The sequence below is a fragment of the Panicum virgatum genome, chromosome 5N (genome assembly GCF_016808335.1).
Source record: "Panicum virgatum strain AP13 chromosome 5N, P.virgatum_v5, whole genome shotgun sequence".
NCBI lineage: Eukaryota > Viridiplantae > Streptophyta > Magnoliopsida > Poales > Poaceae > Panicum > Panicum virgatum.
In genome coordinates, this window is record NC_053149.1 from 67,844,627 (window position 1) to 67,865,440 (window position 20,814).

At 45.3% G+C, this 20,814-nt stretch overlaps 2 protein-coding genes across 2 annotated transcripts; one reads left to right on the top strand and one right to left on the bottom strand.

The window, feature by feature from the left end:
* The first annotated feature begins 7,747 nt into the window (after positions 1-7,747).
* Positions 7,748-11,894, top strand: LOC120672092. Its single transcript, XM_039952387.1, has 9 exons — positions 7,748-8,368; positions 8,928-9,343; positions 9,451-9,629; positions 10,086-10,166; positions 10,263-10,349; positions 10,482-10,605; positions 10,709-10,780; positions 11,087-11,167; positions 11,595-11,894. The coding sequence occupies exons 1-9, from the start codon at positions 8,025-8,027 to the stop codon at positions 11,699-11,701; spliced, it is 1,491 nt and encodes a 496-aa protein (XP_039808321.1). The 5' UTR covers positions 7,748-8,024; the 3' UTR covers positions 11,702-11,894.
* A 1,343-nt stretch (positions 11,895-13,237) lies between these two features.
* LOC120676663 lies at positions 13,238-14,779 on the bottom strand. The gene has a single exon (XM_039957985.1). It carries the CDS (start codon positions 14,336-14,338, stop codon positions 13,391-13,393), a length of 948 nt encoding a protein of 315 aa, XP_039813919.1. The 5' UTR covers positions 14,339-14,779; the 3' UTR covers positions 13,238-13,390.
* Between the last annotated feature and the right edge of the window lie 6,035 nt (positions 14,780-20,814).

The following is a 20,814-nucleotide window of genomic DNA, read 5'->3' on the forward strand; positions in this document are numbered from 1 at the left end:
TAAGCGGTGGAGCTGGGGAAGGGCCACACGGCCAGGCGACACGGAGGCACGGCGACTGCCATCCTCGGCGTCATCACGGCGAGCAGAGGACGGCGGGACGCGTGTCGCGCTTGAGGGGCGCCAAGGAGAACCGGTCTTGCGAAAACCAGGGGCGCAGAGCGGTTTGGGTCGGGGGTACAGAGAGGGCGCGGCGCGTGGCCGACGCCGGCGGCGAATGCCGTCACGGCGAGAAACAGAGAGGGAGGAGAGAGGATAGATGGTGGTGAGGGCAAAACCGTAATTAGATCGAAGTTCAAAATTCATTTTGTAAACTCAATTTTTCTCCCTATTCCAAAGGTCAAATGACAAATTTTTTAATATCAAACTTTCTTAAAATTTCGAGATCTACAACTTTTGTTTTAGGCACTTTTTCATTTGAACACTGGTTTGAAAGATAAAAATTGAAACTTGAATGCATTTGAAAATGTCGTATACGCTTCGGAAATCAACTTTTTCTCCCATTTTTGTGTAGCAACTCGAAAAACTTTGAACATGAAAGTTGTTCACCATTTAAAACTCTATAACTTTGATTTTAGGCAAAAGTTCATTTGAACAATGATTTAAAATTCATTTTTAAAACCCGTTTGTTTCAATTTGAAAGATATTTTAAACATTTAAAATCTTTGATTTGAAGAACTCGTCATTTCATGTACAAAATTTCATTTTCTCACTTTGACTTCATCTAGACTTTGATTTATAATGACGTTAGTGATATGCTAATGCAATTTCATATGCAAACTTGCATCATTTTAGAAATTATTTAAGTTTTCTCTCCTGTTTTCAAATGCACACAGACACACATACACATAGACATTCATGCATACACATGCATTAATTCAAGGTTTCCTATTTAATGATGCATGATTTGGTGCTAATTACCCTGAATTGGCTATTTAAAAACCTGGGCCATCACAGTTCTGGAGATATCGCCACTCAAGACCTCCGATGTCTTTCTGGTGGCGTGTCAGACACTGGCTCGTCTCCGACAACTCCCCGCCGATAGGTAAGCCGCCTCGCTTCGGTCCATGACAATAGGCAGCGCAGATTCGACCTTCAGGAGGCTGTCAACCAATTCCTGGTGCACGGCCGTGCTGAGCCTGACTCCCACGGCTTTGGTGGTCAAGATGATCATCATCGCCGTCCTCCTGTCGACGTTCCTCCCCAGCAATCTCCCCCGGCCTCTACTTAGGCTACGGCGCCGGCCAACAGGGCGCCCCCTACGCCATGACGCACCTGGCCTGGAAATGCAGAGGAGCAGGCGTGAGCCTCCGCAGTTCCACCATGGTGCACCTCTCCTGACTGCTACTTTCTACTAAAACACAGGTATTCTTTATTTCAAAAACTCGCAATTCTTTTATCTCTAGCTCCTCTATCAAAAATCATTTCAATTATAATGATGCGTTTGTTGTTCCCTCTATTGGCCAATCAGGTGGCCTTTGGTTGATTTGGAGTGATGAGGTTGACGTTTCTATCGTCGACCATCACCATCACTACATCTTTGCTCTTTATACAAACAAAGCCAGTCACCTCCAATATGGTTTAGTCTGTGTGTATGGTGATCCGCATCACCGTCAGTCTAGTGTAATATGGAATCGGGTTCTGCACTTTGTCAATCTTAATGCAAACCTTCCAATCTTATGTATGGGTGACTTTAACGACATTATGCATGCTTCTGAGAAACTAGGTCCTTATGCTGCGGATGTTGCTCGTATCTCTGAGTTCTGTGGTTTCATCAAGCAATGTGGCTTCTTTGATCTAGGTTATAGTGGTCCAGCGTATACTTGGACTAACAAGCGGTTTTCTTCTGTTCACACTTATCAAAGGATAGATCGTTGTTTAGGCAATGCTGAGTGGTGTCTGGCATTCCCAAGTACTGCTATCTATCACCTTCCCATGATGTCCGAGACTTAGTAAGCCTTTTAGGTTCGAAAATTGGTGGCTTATGGACAAGGATTATCATCACATTGCTCAAACTAGTTGGAATAAATCTTCTAACCGTGTGTTCTCGCAGAAACTTAAATTTCTTGCTGCAGATCTCAAGAAATGGAGGAAATCGAAACCCAAAAATAGTGACCTTCTAGCCCAGATTGAAAACCAAATTTTAGACCAGCAAAACCTCCACCCATCCCAACAAGATCACTCGCTCCAAGAACATCTCCACCACCAGCATCAAGACCTCACAGCCAAAGAGGAACAATACCATAGCCAAAGAGCCAAAAAGAAATGGGCCACGCAAGGGGATAGAAACACAGACTTCTTCTACAAGGCTATTGTTAAAAGAAACAAAAAAAATAGGATTACCTATCTCACAAAATCTGATGGCACTCAAGCCACCACTCCACAACAACTTGCAGACACTCTAGTTCAATACTTCACTGACATTTTCACCACCCAAACCACACCCACACTAGTCCTTTCCCCTCCCCACAACAACCCTACTCGAACCCATACCCACTCCCTACCTGACCCTTTACCAACTCTTTCTCCTGCCCAGCAAACTGATAGTATTCAGGAAGAGCAGCATACTGCTTTAAGGGAGGATACTTTAAGGTACACATATTCTACACCTGACCTGCAGGAAATCCATAGCATTATCAATGAGATGAGAAGCAATGTCGCCCCAGGCCCAGATGGCCTTAATGCTGCATTCTACAAATCTTCATGGTCGTGGATCAAGGAAGATGTCTTCCAGGTAATCAAAGACTTTTACTCCAATGTTGTCCTTCCTTCAGATTTAAATAATACATTCATTACTCTTATACAAAAAATATGTCAGCCTACTACCCCTAAAGATTTCAGGATGATTAGCCTCTGTAATGTTATTTACAAAATCATCGCTAAATCCCTGGCTAACCGTCTCAAACACCACCTTCCTGGCTACATTAACCAAGCCCAATCAGCTTTCGTTGCTCACAGGCATATCTCTTCCAATGTCATCATCACTCAAGAGATTATCCACTCCTTCAATCTTAAGACCTATAAACAACCTTCTTTCATTTTAAAAATAGATCTTGCAAAAGTTTTTGATAGATTAGAATGGAACTTTATTACTGATGCTCTTCACAGGCTAGGGCTCAATGACAGTTTCATAAAGCTCATTTACACTTGCATCTCCTCCCCTGAGTTTGCTGTGCTAGTTAATGATGAACCATCTCACCTTTTTTCTTCTCAAAGAGGACTAAGACAGGACTGCCCTCTTTTCCCTTATCTTTTTGTGATTGCTATAAATGAGTTATCTATAAGATTGCAGGAGAATCTACAAAGCAATAATCTTACAGGGGTTTCTCTAGGGACCGGTTGCCCTGCAATACACTCACTCCTCTTTGCAGATGACCTCATTTTATGCGGCAAGGCTTCCATCCAAGAAGCACAACAGATCAAATCCATACTCTACGACTTCTGCAACGAATCAGGTCAAACTCCCAACCTTCATAAGTCCTCCATTTATTTCAGCAAGAATGTGCCCCACAACGTTAGAAACAACATAAAGAACATATTCCCTGTCCAAGATCTTCAGCCCAACACTTTACACCTATGGCACCCTATAATCTTCAGTCACAAAGACAAAAATAGAGCTTATAATTTTATTTACAGCAAGTTTCTTGCCAAATTTGGCACCCTCAAAGCTAACAAGTTAAACCATGCAGGTAGGCTACAGTACATCAAATCTGTACTTGCCTCCATTCCTATTTACTATATGTCTACTGTTCTTTTCTCTAACACTTTCCTAGAAAAAATCAATACCGTCATCAAGAGATTTTGGTGGGCTGGAATCAAGGAAGAATATAATACCATCCCTATTGCCTACCGCTCTTGGGATGACATTTGTAAACCCAAAGAAGAGGGTGGCCTGGGTATAAGAGACCTGAAAACGGTTAATAAAAGCCTCATTATTCAATCTGCTTGGAATGTTGCCACTCAAAATAATCCTTTTCTCTCTGCTATTCTAAAAGCTAAATACCACCCTCATTCCTCCTTTTGGACAGCCCCTAACAATAACTCCAAATCCATATATTGGTCTTCTGTTTTACAGGTAAGACATCACCTCACCTCAAATGCCACTTATCAGATTCATGCAGGTAACACATCCATATGGTCCCAACCCTGGGCTCCAATTTGGGAGAACATCCATGACCATCTCTTGCTGCCGGTGGTCAACTCCCCTCTTCCTTCTAAGGTCGCTGATCTCTGGATTCAAGGAACCCACACTTGGAACCTGGACCTACTATCCTCCACATTCACCCCAGATGCGGTTCGGGCCATCCAATCCATTCAGGTCGTCCACTCAAATCAGCAGGATATCCTTAGATGGACACCTTCAACAAATGGACATTGCACCACCAAGGCAATCTACAACACATTAGCAGCACAGGACAGCCATAGCCTCCCTACCCAAGGATCCAGAAGTATATCTCACAATGAAAACCTCATTCTTCAGAAGGTTTGGAAAAGCAAGGTAATCCCACCACTTCTAAAAACTTTTGCTTGGAGACTTATTAGGAGGGCCCTAGTGACTGGAGGGGGTGCAGGTCGCTACTCAACTAATATAGATAAGCACTGCTCTTACTGTGGTCAGATTGAAAATGATGTCCACTTATTTTTCAAATGTCACCTTCCCTCCCAAGTTTGGGCGGCTTCCACTCCTCCTCTTCCCACTCACTCTATCTCTGAACAAGAGGATGGAGTTCAGACCGCTCTACCCCTTCTAATCTCTCCAACTCCCTCCGACGACACCTTGTGCAATACTTTATTTACTCTTTGGTATTTATGGAAAGCTCGTAACGATAACCGCTTCCAAAGGAAAACTTGGACTTCATTTCAGGTTCGCAAGGCGGCACAGGCCCACATGCACAATTATGCACAAGCATTCCATGATGATGACGATGCCCAACAAGCTACAACACAGATTCTGCTAGGCCACATGCATTCTGGGGGAACCTCGATCAACCCAATTCTGCAAACCTCTCCAACCGCGAACTTGGTTCAACACACCACACAAGTTGCGGACAGGTACCTCGTACAACTCCCTTCCTCGCTTCATGGTTTCAGATGCTATTCAGACGCATCACTCTCTCCGAACATTCAGCAAGTGCAAACAAGACATGCAGGAATCGGTGTATTCATTGTCAACACAGATTTATCTCCTCCGATTAGCCTCTTCGTCAAGGCAACATTGCAGGCAGCTTCATCAGTTATTCAAGCGGAAGCAGCAGGACTTGCTCTGGCTGCCTCGATCATCAGCACCATGCACCTAACTGATGCCCATCTTCTGGTGGACAACCAATTACTCGTCAATTACATCAATAGGGCTGATCACTCTAACCCCCCGGATTGGAAGATCAAGCCATACACCCAAGAGGTGACCAACCTCCTAGCTGGAACATCCACAGCTCTCCACAAAATTACAAGACAACATAACCAGATGGCCAATTTGCTCGCCAGGCAAAGTGCCTTCGCTTCACATGTAAATCAGTTTGTCTTCTCAGGATCATGTGCGAATCCTTGCCATGCTCATGGGTGCCCGTTCCTGGACGCACTCCAACTTGTAATCATTAACGATGTAACGATTTTAGCAGTTACATGCTGCTAACTTTAATCGAAGAGTTCCTTGTCAAAAAAAGCAGTTATTTCACGAAACAACCGCCTCATAAGCTAATATTAAGGACTATAAGACCATTTCTATAAGAGTTGTTGTCGTGGTACTTATAATATTCTTTTTTTCATTACACAAATTAAGGGACATGACACTACTATGAGCAACTAAAAAGACAATTCATTGTAGAAATTGTTTGTTAAATCGTCAGGCTATGTTTGGTTGAAAACCGAGATATTTTTCACCAAGGAATCTTACATGCATGACGTATTAAACAAAGTCTATTTGCAAACCTTTTCACATATAAGTGCATGTTTGCGAGTCGAATCTAATGAGTCTAAATAGTCCATAAATAGATACGGTAATGCTATAGTAACCATGCTCTAATCATCCTCTAACCGTACGTTCAAAGGCCACATTAGATACAGTAACTGCTACAGTGCCATGATTGCGGAGGTGTGACGGTGTGTGAGTACTGCTAGCATGGATTCGTGGGAACCCCCGTTTAGAGATTCGGCCAGGGGTGTAACACGCAGCGAGAGCTCCCTCGCGGAAGGGTTGAGATGGTGGTTTTTAGACAGGTTCAGGCCGCCATGAGGCGTAACACCCTACGTCTTGTGAGTTGCGATTGGTTCTCTTATCGGTCTTCTGGGATCCGATCCCCTCACATGTCTTGGGATCTTTCTATTTATAGACTACAAATCTCTTCTCTGCTTCCCTCTAATTGTTTGAACGCCCTCTTTGCATGATGGGCGCCGTCTTCCAAATCGTCATGTCCCTTGTCAGTCGAGCAGGCGGATTGTCGGGCCCGCCATAGCTTGCTCAGAGGGGGGCCGGCGACGTCCCGGGGGTACACCGGGGTAAACCCTGTGTCAGACCCGGGGCAGCGGGATTACTCATAGGCATAGAATGTTTTAGAGTAAGGGATAACACATGGGTATACCATACCTCTTTTGTAACTACCCGAATAGGAGTGGAACTAGCTGTAGTACGAGGAAACTACCCAATCAGGTTGTAGTTGAACTCCAATAGTACTTGACTAGGACTTTCCATGTAACTCTGTCCACCAGGAGTATTTTCAGGACCTAACCAGTACACAGTCCCGGGCTTGGACTTTCCAGCTCGGGATCCCCAAAGAACCAATCACCACACACAGGACGTAGGGTATTACGCCTCCGGGCGGCCTGAACCTGTCTAAATCGACTGTCTCAAACTCGCTTCCTTAGGGGGAGATTCTTGCGCGGTTTATACCCCTGACCGAATCTCTAAACGGGGTTTACCAGTAATCCCTGCTAGCGGTAATCTTACACCGTCAGTCTCCTTGCCTAAGTCCTTTCTTTGTTTGAAAGTAGGGACCCACCTCATCGTTGACATTAATAGCTACACTTCTGTCTGATATGAAAAACTTAATCCACTCAATCCATTTTTGTGAAAATCCTTTCATCTGAAGCGTATGTATTAGAAAGTTCCATTTCACTTTGTCATAGGCATTTTCAAAATCTGTTTTGAAAATGAGTCCACTCAAGTTCTTGCCACGAAGCATTGCTAAACATATAAAGTCAAATAATTAATTTCAATTTATTTTAGTTATTTATGTTTATGAAATTATGGCCCCATTTTGTATCTTGCATCAGGATCTCAGAAACTTTGGTCAAACCTCCTGACGAGGAGAAGCATGCAAGTTCTTATTCAGATAGATTTGGATCTAAAAGAAGGTAAGCATAACTACATGAGCCCACCCGATACATGAGCCCCGGTCAACTTTGAAGTCCAAACCCCGCCCTATGGTCGGATTTTGTCGAGCCTTGGCACAAATAAATTGAAGTTCAAGCCTATTTTGCTAGATCATCATATAGGGTTTCTCTTCCTAAAAAAGAGAAGATCATACGTTTCACAAAAAAAAGATCATACGGGGTTACAAAATCAAGCCGCTTTTTATCAAAAGAAACAAAATCAAGCCCACCGTTAGTACGTAACGTGTTCAACGTCACCAACATCCAAGCAAGGGCAGCTGTCAGATGGGCTGTCGACCATTGTCTCATCATCAAGCTCCACCTGCAGCTGGCTAGCGTCTGATATATCCTGCCGTTTCGCGGCAAATCACACACCTCGGAATGACCGAGGAACGATACAAGACGCCGCCGCCCGGCCCCGGCCGGCCGCGACATCTGTTGACGCGCTCTCGCCAGTCGCCACCGCCCTCCTCTTCATCTCCGCAACAAAAACCTCCCGGAACTCGCGTCCAAACCTTGGCAGAAACATCTCCAGATACCCAGCAAAGCTACTTAGCTGACCAACCGCGGTGTCCCAGCGCGGAAGAGCGAGAGCACGTCCTTCCGCCGGCGAGGAGGAGTTCTTGCCTCTTGGACACGTGCGCGCGCGCGCAGCTGCCATGGAGGTGGACGGGGCACCGGACCTGACCGATTTCATGAACGACTGGTTCTTCGGCACGGTCGGCGCGCGGCACAGCGGCGGCGGGTACGACCTGACCGGCGAGAGCAGCAAGAGGCCAGCATCGCCAGCGGGGAAGAATAAGCAGGGGAAGAGCGGCGGCGGGAGCGCCAGCAAGCAGACGCAGGATTGGTTGGAGGAGGCGAAGAGGATGGTCGGGGCCGGATCGCCGGGGCGGATGGGATCGCCGTCCAGGCAGGTGCCCCGGTTCGCCGGCGGGTCCGGGACGACGGAGCCCTCGCCGACGCTCGACCGCCGGGACCCGATGTCGCGGTCCGCTAGAAGGTAAAGCACGCGCTAAGACGCATTTTTATGTGATCAATCAACTGAATGATGCATAACGCAATTAGTTTTTCTTTTAACAAACCTGCACAGAGAAGAATGCACAGTTTTCTTTCCAGATGAATGCACCATAATTTGTTTGTTCATGTAGCCAAAGCTAAGTGCCTTATGTTCTGTTCTAGGATTTTTTTTTCTCTGTCACATTTATTAGTCTCCTCAACGGGCAAAAATTTGCAAATTTCGGCTCAACAAATTTTTTAGATTATTACGCACGCACACTTACCTCTACAATCCTATAAACGTACAGACGCAAACCTTGTTCTATAAGTATCTTTGAAGCCTTAGCAACAGTATTTAATTTACTAGAGCTCCCATCTTTAACAGGCCGAAAATCCAACCCTTTATACTCAAAGAAGCCCAATAGAGAATAAATCATCGTTTGCGGCCCAAAAGCAATTTCACCGTAAAAAATTGCCGCCCTTGGCGCCGGCGGCATAGCACGCAGCGAACAGCGGCAATCCTCCCGAACCCGCTAATCGAATCTTGTTCCTCCGGCATGCAGGAACTGGCAGCCGGGCGGCATCGGCGACGAGATCCTGCAGCGCGCGTCCATCTCGTCCCCTCCGTGCTCCGATCCCTTCGCCTCCTCCGCGCCGCCCTCCCCGACTCCCTCCCTGCCCCCAAACCCGCAGTCGTCACGACGCAAGTCCCGCTTCCGCGACGGCGCCCCTACCCCCGAATCCCCCCACCGGCGCACCACCTCCACATCCACCTCGCCCACCTCCGCGGCGCACTCCCGCCACCGCCGCCACGCCTTCGCATCTTCTGCCCCAGCATTCGCCGCCGATGGCTTCGACGACGGTGTCGCCCGCCTCAACTCCTTCCTCCGCCGCCAGCGCGCCGTGATCGACGATCTAGCCGCAGGGGACCGCCCCGCGTCGAGGCCCACCAAGCTCGTGCTCTCCGACGCCTCCAAAAGTAAGATTCTTCTGGTCCCATGGGAAAATCCGGCACCATGTTTGGAATTTGAACTGAATCTGTGCAGTATGGACAATTATTCGATTTTTCGTTTTGAACTTTGGTAGGTGTGAGCTCGATTGTGGCGGCGCTATGCTACGCGTGGATGCTGTCGAGCAAGGGGGATGGCCAGGCAGCGGTGCCGGTGGTGAACATGCGCCGGAGCAGGATGGCGAGGTGCAAGCAGGCGGCTTGGCTCCTCTACCACGTCGGGATCGACGCCTCGGTGCTGCTCTTTGCTGACGAGGTACGTCATGTGTGATCTTACTGTGTATGCACTGTGCTGCTTTGAATGGTGATGGCTGGCGTACGGTGTGGTGGAGTTGGTTTCAGACAAATTCGACAACTGTCTAGGTCCCGGAGTTATTGGGCGTTTATTTGAGGTTCCAGAATTCCGCATTTTTCGTTGGAGAGCACATAGGGGAATGCTTCGAGCTACAAGTGGAGCTTCAGAATTCCGCATCAAAATTTATACATTTAATGTATGCATAAGAGACCAGGAGCAGTTAAGAAGAACAGTGTGTAGCAGAACAAGCAGTTAACTCTTTAAATATTTATTTACTCGTTAACTTCCAACTGCCTTTCCTATTCCGTGGGCATGCAACATGTATCATTTTTGCCGTTTGAAAGGAATAATCAAGTCGTAAACATATACTGTGCGAATCATCATGTATATGATTCTGACTTTGAGAATCTTAATTAGGTTGATATGGATGGACTAATAATGAACCAGCGAGTTAGCTTGCTTGTGGTGGGGCAGGATGTTCTGAAATCAAAAGCTGAGGTAATAATGCATACGTGTACTTTTCAAGTGTCTGCAGAGGATAATGTATATGATTTCAGCATTTACTTCATAAGCATGCTTGATTTTGTCTCCTAGGTGAGCTCGGTTTGCACAATCCTGACCAATACCTATTGTGAAGATGCTTATAGCCTACTTCAGAGCTTGGACATAAAGAAACTTCTGGTTAGTGCATTTTCCACATGTAGTGTCCTGTGTAAATTACTGGCATCTCCTGATTATATCTTTTGAGGGAACTCTCCTGATTATATCTTTTGAGGGAACTCTCCTGATTATACTTTACGGGTTACCCATCAGCTTGCAGGTATCCTATTAGATACGAGCAACCTTTCCAAGAAGTGCACAAACAGAGATTCAGAGGCTGTTCAATTGCTTTTGTTCGGTGCATCTGAGCGCATGAGGCACGAATTGTTCCAGCAATGTAATATATATCTTACTTAGACATTGATCTATGCATATAAAATCAAAAAGTTGAACTCAGACAGTAATAGCTGTTGTTAACTTCTACCTTGCATTTTGACTAGTGATGCTTGACCACAATGATCACTCTTTTGTTGAGTACCTGAAGAACACCTACAGAAGTTCAACCACAGATGGTGAGTACTAAAAAAATTAACTTCACATTTATCATCATTACTATATCTTCACCTTGAAGACAAATTTGCAATTTGTGTCCATTCTTTTTATATCGACCCAGCAGTCATATGTTACAGCTGATGCTGTGAAAACAAATATTCTTATTAGTAACTCAGGTACAATCTCATACAACTGTAATAACTAAATTGAATTCCCGAATTATTCATTTAGTATTTGATTGCTACTTACGTTTGTTTCAAGTGCTCTGCTCATCTATTTTGTTTTTACCATGATGGTCTGATATGATCTATTCATTTCATTACTAGATAATGATGAAAGTCCTCCAGAGCAAAAATGTTCTACTTCAGCATCAGGATCATCCCAAGATGCTAAGAAATCAAATTCAAGTAATATTTTTTTGCATCTCCATTATGATTCAATAAGCAAATTGCTTGTATATAGTTGAATAATTTTACATTACAGACCCCGCACAGTGCGGGAGCCTACGGCACTGGGTACGTCCTTTTTTACTAGGTGCACCGTGCACCTCATTTGCTTGGTTAACCTTGACGAGATGTAGAAATGAGAAATTATTTGCATCCAGAAATTGGCTCCATCTAGAGTTCCTTTTGTGGTTTTTTTTCTTGAACGGAAAACTTTTTGATTGTTTTCTTACAAACTTATATCAATTTTAAGCTCTGAACACCGTGTTAATTGCTCTCTCCCCATCTGCCTTGCTACTAGCTAAGCATGTACGTAAAGTTGATCATATGACAATGCAATTTTGATGAGTATATAGATCCTCTAATTTGGTTATGGTTATTTCCATCACAGCTAACCAAAGGACAACACGTGGAAGTGGCGGAAAGACTGCAGATGAAGCTTCTCGTGGGAAAAACAACTTTTTCTTGGCGAAATGGTTTGGTTTTGGCCGAAAATAACCTTCTGTCATTAACATAGTTTAATCGGTCATTTGACTGATATGTCATGAATTTGAGAAGTACCCATTGTTTCGAGAAAATACCACGTGAGAACTCTCCCCAGATTGTGTTCATGTAAAACCCCTATTACATTCTTTGTAACTATTTAAACTAGCCATTTGGTCAGATAAATTTACATTCCCATGTTTACATATTTTGACCTCTGCTGTCGAAGCACTTCTATAGTACTACGAAGTGAGGTTGGGTTGGTAGTGTGGTTGTGCATCCAAAATTCCAAACTAACCAGGTTCAAATCCTCTTCATTCAAATTTGGGTGCCTACTTTCGTCTCAATGAAAAACCACATAACTCTTCCTAGGTTGGGTTTCGTCAAAGCACTTCTATGTTCTATTTTAGGCTGGAGTTCTTGGAAAAGCTAGGAGTTTTTTTTTTTTTTGAGATTTTGTTCTTTCCTAAACTATAATTTGGTCATCAACGTTAGGAAAAAATGAATATCAGAAAACCATTTTTCTTATATTTACTCGAATCATCCATCAAGCTGGTGTTTTTTTTATCTCCTAACACCATATGGAATTTATTAATGGGGAAAATGCATTATGGTCCCCCTAATCTATTTTATTTTATACAATCAAGCTCTAAAATTTAGTTTGTCAAATTGAGCCCTGCTTGTCAAATATTTCGGTGATGAAGCATCTTAAGGAGGATCCAGTTTATTCATACCTCTTCAGCTTGATTTTTTTTTTCAATTCTGATCCTTCGTTAACTAATATATCTATATGGTTTACATTGATTTCAGCAAATGATGTTGGCAAATAAAATGTGCAACTTGGTTACTAATAACTGTTTATGTGACTTATCTTATTTGTAAATAGTTTGTTAAAAATAAACTGGCCTGGTGTATCTGAAATCTGAAATGGGAATTTGAGCAACAAAAATTAAATGATCCAGATGAAAATGAGATGATTACTTCAAACCCATGCGGAGAGTATTATATTTGCATTCTTTGAGTAGTGTCTTTTTTTTATACAGGTTCACATGATCTGAATGGTAGACACTGTATATCAGCATTCAGGGATTTTTTGCCCCTATCTGCTGTCCTCATTCTTGAACGGAACAGAGTAAAAGAAATTAGGAGGATCAAATTTTTATCTCCTAACACCATATGGAATTTATTAATGAGGAAAATGCATTATGGTCCCCCTAAACTATTTTAATTTATACAATCAAGCCCTAAAATTTAGTTTGTCAAATTGAGCCCTGCTGGTCAAATTGAGCCCTAAACTATTTGCATTAATGGGGAAATTAGGAGGATCAAAAGCAAACGAGCAAAAGAATATAATAAGAGAAATGGAGCAGAGTAGTGCATGGGAGAGGGACCAGCTCTTCGCTGGACTCTCCCAGGATAATTCAGCATGAATGCATGATTGGGATAGGCTACGGCATTGCAAATCCTGCCTGTCATGTTTCTCTGTCAGGACCAGCCTGCTGATCCTAATCCCCAGGACTATCCTGCGCCCCTCCAGTCCAATCCTCCATGTGCACAGCACGCTCCCATGGAAAGAGAGCGAGAGAAGATGGCCGCAATCATTCCCATACACTTCCACCTCCCAATCCATCAGTATTACATGATATGAATTATTGGTTCATAACATGGCTAGTAGCAACAAGTGTAGTGTAGGATCCTCCTAGCTCACTCAACCTTCCATGCGTACAGAAACAGGCAGAAATCAGAGCACTCATCGGTACTGTGGAAGTCAGCAGAGGCCGACGTCGACGGCGGCTCGGGCTTGAAGATGAACAGGGCGTTCCTCATCCCCGTGCCGAAGAGCCAGTCGTACGCGTCCCAGTAGACCTGCACCTTGAGCTGGTTGATGGAGATGCACTCGTTGCCCCTGAACTTCCACTGCAGGTGCCTGACGAGAACGTTGACGGAGCCGTCGATCTTGATCACCATGTCGACGTCGACGCCGCCGCCGCCGCCGCCGCCGCCGCCGCCGAGGTTGCTGCTGCTGCACTCGATGCTGATGTCGTGCAGCTTGCCCTTCTCGTGGAACCTGGCCTTGGTGAGGAACCGCTTCTTGCTGAAGACGTGCTCCTTCTTGCACACCAGGACGGCGTCCTGGAGCGACGGCCGCGACCCGGTCCGCCGGAACGCCTCCTTCTTGAGGTTGCCGAGGAGGAGGACGACCTCCTCGCCCGAGACCACCGCGACGTAGTAGTCGGACAGCGGCTTGGGCTCATCGGAGTACCTCGCGCTCCTGAGGTCCCAGACGACGTCGATCGCCTTGCCGTCGACCTGGAACTGCTTGGCGCCGTACTTGCGCCAGAAGTGCCACGGCTGCATCTCCACCTTGCAGGCGCCGCTGCAGCTCTTGGCGCCGCCGGCCTCGCCCCACTCCCTGCTGCTCTTGTCCTTGCCGCCGCTCGCCGACCCTTCGATCGACACGGACAGGCCGTGGGTGAGCAGGTTCCTGCACCACGTCACCGTGACCAGGCGGTCGTGGCCGGCGATCCCCGCGCGGTAGACCAGCGTAACCGCGCTCTGCCCCGACCTGGTCGCCGCCGCGGGCGCCGGGACGTCCGGGAGCCTCTCGCCGGCCGAGAAACACGACGGGACCGAGAACAAGTCCTGCATCATGTGTAGACGAGACGACGCTGCTGGCCTTTTGTGGATCGGAACGCAATCCTATATTCCTAATTTCCTATCTGATCAAAGGTATATGCGTACCCTGATATCGACAGAGTGACTGACGAATTGATCGAGAAGGAGGCTAGCTTAGCTATACATAGGCGGCTGGAAGTGCCATGAAAGCCATGCAAGGATGTGGAGTTGGGCGAGGGGATGAGGCGACCATGAGTTAGCAAACCGAGCTGGAAAGGGGGGAGGCCAAGAAAGTGAGCTGTACGCGAAAGCGAGTGGAGGAAGAAGCCTCGGCCTCGTGGGGTGTTTAAAACCGGAGGAACCTTCTCCGCTTGCGTGGAATAAATGCTCCATCTTTCAGGGACCAACCTTGGTTTCCCTGCAGGCCATCGTACTCGCACCAGTATTCTAATTTCTACGGCCAACCTTCACCATGGCCGGCAGGAGAAGCCCAAAGCTCCATGAGCCATCAGCATTGGAGCTGGATCTCATTTGGGGTGGGGGTGTTGGAATTGATCTCTTTCCTAATAGGCCCAACGGCCTATTAGGCTCTTAATCCGCGCCCTGATCGGGGGCGCCCAACCCTTAATGGTTGGTGGGCCCCCGCTGCACAGCGCCAAAATAAAAAGGGGTTGAGGGGCCGGGGCACTGGCAACGAGGTTCACCGCGCCGCCAGCACCCTCACCCACATTCTCTAAACCCTAGCCGATCTAGAGGGGGCGCTGGAGCAGTGGGAAGTTCCACTGTCACCGTCGTCGACCCCGGTCTGTCGTCGTTGGCGACGTCGTCCACGACAACGCCGCCACGACCGTGAAGCCGCTGCATCGCTCGCCGCTGGCCTAGAGCAGATCTTCATCAGCGAACCTGTGATGGCCGCCTCAAGCTCTTCCGGTGGTGATGGTCTCTCCCTCTCTCTCAGTGTACTCTAGTGTGCTCTATGTTCTAGATCTAGGAATCCCTTTGTACTCATGAAATGGAAAGATCAAAAGAATCCTCACTCGATCTGTGCACTGTGTCGATCTAGAGTTTTTAACATTGGTATCAGTCGCCTACACTAGAGTGTAGATCGAGATGGGGACAGAAGGATTTCACCGCGAATCGAAAGCAAATCAAAAGAAACGGTCGATTTCGAATCAAATCGAACAGCAAACCCTAACCCTAGAGCAAAGGGCGGTGGGTACTCACCTGCACTGCCGCCACAGCCGGCTGCCCTCGTGCGGGACAGACCCGCGCAGCCCGCTTCGTCGGGGCGCGGCACAGGACGCTCCGCCACTCACCGCCGGGATGCTGCGCGCGCGCCGTGCGGATGCGAAAGAGCACCACCGCCAGGCCGCTCGATGACGGCGCGCTACCACACGGGTGAGCGCGCGCGCCGGCGAGTGGGCCGGCGGCGGCGCCGCCGCTTTCTTCCCCGTCCACTCATGGCCGCCACCGCGCCGTTTTGTTCGGCCGGGATCGCCGGACAGCCGTCGGATGCTATCCGACGGCCGGCAGTGGACGACCGCCTTGTCGGGCCGAATGCGGCCCAAGAGGGAAAGGGAGGGGCGCCACGCCGGGCTGGTTTGGCGGCCCGGCCGTCGGCTGTCGGGCCGAAGGCCTGAGCACTGCGCACGCCAAGCGGGCGGGCCGATTTTGCTTCTGGGCCGCCTCATCATTGTTCCGTTTTACTGTTTTTCTATTTTCCAGAAGAAATTTCAATAGTTTTTTTGAATGGTTTTGATTATAGTTTGATCTCTATTCAATTTTGCACCAACGTGTTTATTGTTTAGAGATAAAAGTTTATAGTTTTGCTTCTAGAAATAGAAACTCCTACATGTTTCCGCTGCTAAGTTTATATAGTTGCTTTTATACTTTAATTCGAACCAACGAGACAATTAAAATTTAAGAGCATGGTTAAAAGGTTATTTTTGAGGATTATGGTATTGTTAATTTTCTGACCAACGTTGTTAATTACAATACTGTAATTTCATAGTTCTTGTGCATTTATTTCTATTTCTGCCCAACGGTGATATAGATTTAATTGCATAAACAGTTGTATGTTCTATTTTTGACCAATGTTGGAATTATTACATGCAATTGTTGTTATTATGTTCTCACTATTTTTTGATATTTTTTTGCGGGATGAACTTGATGGGATTCATCAATCACATCCCAACTCTAAAAGGAGACAACTATGGCGAATGGATCAAGAAGGTTGATCTTGCTTTCGTCTGTGCAGAGGTGGATGAGATGATCACCACTCCAAAGCCCACTGAGCCACCGGCTCCAGTGAGAGGGAATCTGACACTGATGCTGAGTGGCAGGAAAAGGAAAGGGACTATGCTTCCATAAAGATGGCTTATGATCTCCAAATGATAAAGTGGAATAATGCCAACAAGAAATGTGTGGCAGTGATAAAGAATACAATTGATCCTAACATTTTGGGTTCAATTGGAGAGTGTGATTAAGCTGCAGAGTACCTTGAAAAGATAAAGAACCAGTTTACTGGTTCTTCAAAGACATATGCCACACAGATCATAGAGCAGTTGGTCACAAAGAGTTACTATGGCAATGCCGGTACTATAAGAGATCATATCATGGGGATGTGCGCCTTGAACTCCAAGCTCAAACCAATGAACTTGGATCTCAAGGAAGAGTTTATGGTGCAACTGGTATTCGCCTCTCTGCCAAAAGAGTTTGCAACGTTCGTTGTAAACTATAACTCACAGCCAGAGAAGTGGAATATGGAAAAGTCAATTGCCATGTGTGCGCAAGAGGAAGATAGACTCAAGAAACAGAATGGTGGGTCTATCAATTTTGTGCATAATAACAAGAAAAGGCCTTTCCATGCTGCTTCTTCCTCTAAAGCCAAAGACAAAGCGTCCTCCAGCTCAAGATGAGTGCTTCCACTACTATGACAAGGGGCATCGTAAGGCAGATTGTCCCAGCTACTTAAAGATGATAATGGCAAAGAATGGTGAGAATGTAATTTCATTTGTTAATGAATCCCTGTACATACAGTTTTCTAAATCTACTTGGTGGATTGATTCTGGTGCAACTGTGCATGTTGCAAATTCTTTACAGGGATTCCGTTCGACAACGACTACTCTAAGAAGCGAAAGACACATTAAAGTCGCGAACGGAGTACAAGCAGATGTGGAAGCTATTGGCGATGTCTCCCTCGAGCTAGTTAATGGTTTCATGCTTGTATTAAAAGATGTTTTATTTGTTCCTTCGCTTCAAAGAAACTTAATCAGTGTATCACGCTTAGACACAGATGGTTTTGGTTGTCATTTTGCGAATGGCAAATGTGAACTATGGTTTGATAATAATTGTATTGGTGATGCTTTCCTTTACAATGATCTTTATTTACTATCTATGCGTGATAAAGTGCATTCTGTATGTGATGTGAATGTGAATGAATCCTTGCCAAAGAAAGAAACAAAGAAAAGAAAGAGAACTCAAAATACTTCATCGAAATTATGGCACTGTCGTTTAGGCCATATTTCGAGGGGGAGAATTGAAAGATTAGTGAAGAGTGAAATTCTTCCTCAGCTAGAGTTTTCTGATCTTGAACAATGCGTTGAATGCATTAAAGGAAAATTTGTAAAGCAAATTAAAAAGGGTGCCAAATGAAGTGCAGGAACATTAGAAATAATCCACACTGATATATGTGGCCCGTTTCCTGTGAAAAGTATGGATGGCTATGATTCGTTCATAACATTCACAGACGATTACTCCCGCTATGGTTACATTTATCCAATTAAAGAAAGATCTGAGGCATTGGATAAATTTAAAATATTCAAAGCTGAAGTTGAAAATCAGCTTGACAAAAGAATTAAAATAGTAAGATCAGACCGTGGAGGGGAGTACTACGGTCGACATACCCCTTATGGACAAGTTCCTGGACCTTTTGCAAGATTTTTACAGGAAAATGGTATAATTGCCCAATATTCCACACCGGGCGAGCCTCAGCAAAATGGAGTAGCTGAAAGGCGCAACCGTACACTTATGGATATGGTGCGCAGTATGATGAGTTATTCCACACTGCCATTGAGTCTGTGGATGGAGGCGTTAAAAATCGCCATCTATATTCTCAACAGAGTGCCAAGCAAATCGGTGCCCAAAACACCGTATGAGCTATGGACAGGAAGAGAACCCTCACTGACTTACCTTCGGGTCTGGGGGAGCCCAACTGAGGCTAAAGTGTTTAATCCAAGTATTGGAAAATTAGATCCCAAAACTGTAAGCTACCATTTCATCGGTTATCCTGAAAAGTCGAAAGGTTTTCGTTTCTACTGTCCAGACAGACATACAAAGTTTGTAGAAACGAGATATGCTGTCTTTCTAGAAAATAAAATGATCAGGGGGAGCATAGTACCTAGAGAAATTGACCTTGAGGAGAAGCGGGTGTATGTGCCTACTCTTATGATTCAAGAGTCATTTTTCTCACTACCTGTTGATGCTGCACCAAAAGTTTCTGAAATAGTGACGCCAAGCGGGTTGTTGCTGCGCCAACTATTCCAGATATTACGGTGTCAACACCTGTCGCAACTCCACCCATACTAACAGTGAGCGAAGGTTTGGAACCTGTCATCCAGGAACCGCCTGAACCCGCGGTTGGACATGAGGAGGAGGAGCTACAGCCCCCTATGGAAAATGTGCCAGAAGTTGAGGCACAAAATGTGCCACAAGCAGTGGCCCTTAGAAGGTCACAAAGAGAAAGAAGGTCGGCTATTTCTAGCGACTATGAAGTTTATAATACAGAAGAAATTTATATGGAGGGTGATCCCACTTCATATGAAGAAGCCATGAGAAGTGTTCACTCATCTAAATGGCTGGAAGCTATGAAGGATGAGATGAAATCAATGAGTTCCAATGGTGTTTGGGACTCAGAGGAAATTCCTAAAGGAGCCAAAACAGTAGGCTGTAAATGGATTTACAAGATAAAACATGACTCCAAAGGGAATGTAGAAAGGTTCAAAGCACGACTCGTGGCAAAAGGCTTTACGCAAAGAGAAGGGATAGACTATAACGAAATCTTTTCTCCGGTTTCGTGTAAAGATTCATTCAGGATTATAATGGCATTGGTGGCACATTATGATTTAGAGTTACATCAGATGGATGTAAAGACGACATTCCTTAACGGGGATTTGTATGAAAATGTTTACATGGCACAACCAAAAGGTTTTGTCGTGAAAGAAAAAGAACATATTGGGTGTCGCTTAAAGAAATCCATTTATGGATTAAAGCAAGCCTCTAGGCAGTGGTATTTAAAGTTTGATGAAACCATAAGGAAATTTGGGTTTAAAGAAAATGAGGAGGACAAATGCATTTATGTAAAGTTTAGAAGTGGAAAATTTATTTTTCTGATCCTATATGTGGATGACATTCTACTTGCTAGTAGCGATGTTGGTCTGCTACTGGAGACAAAGAAATTCTTGTCCTCAAACTTTGATATGAAAGATCTCAGTGAAGCTTCATTTGTTTTGGGAATTGAAATTCACCGAGATAGAACAAAGGGGGTATTAGGACTGTCACAAAAAGCATACTTAGAAAAGGTTCTAAAGAAATACAGTATGCATATGTGCAAGCCTTCACCTGCTCCAATAGTCAAGGGCGATAGATTTGGGAAATTTCAATGTCCCAGGAACCAGTTTGAGATCGATCAAATGAAAGCAGTTCCATATGCTTCAGCTGTCGGAAGCCTACAATATGCTCAAGTTTGTACATGCCCTGACTTAGCATTTGTTACCGGGATACTTGGCAGATATCAAAGTAATCCAGGACAGGCACACTGGATCATGGTAAAGAAAGCTTTACGTTATGTGCAAGGCACAAAAGGCCTCATGCTAACATACAGAAAATCCGACTTCCTAGAGATAGAAGGGTACTCAGATGCGGATTTTGCGGGGGACATCGATGACCGAAAGTCCACGTCCGGTTATGTGTTCACACTCGCAGGGGGAGCTATATCGTGGAAAAGCTCCAAACAAAGCGTCACTGCATCATCGACGATGTACGCTGAATTTGTGGCATGTTATGAGGCCTCGGGGCAGGTTGAATGGTTAAAGAAATTTATACCCGGTTTAAGAGTGGTAGACAGCATTCAAAGACCACTCAGAATGTACTGCGATAATGAACCAGCAGTGTTTTATGCTCACAACAATAAGTCAAGTGGTGCTGACAAACACATTGACATAAAGTTTTATGTTGTGAAGGAGAAAATCCAGAATCACTCTATTACACTCGAGCATATAAGTACAAAGAAAATGCTTGCGGATCCGCTCACTAAAGGCTTACCAGTTACCACCCAATGTGTTCATGGAACATATAGCCGGCATGGGTTTAAGGGAAAGCCTGTGATTTCTGGAGAATAAAAGGGCCCAAAAGATAAATAAATTTGTTTCAAAACAGTGATGTGTATGGTAGCTGTTGAGTATATCGGTCTTGGACCGTGACGATAAAGCATGCTCTATTCATTAATCTGTGAT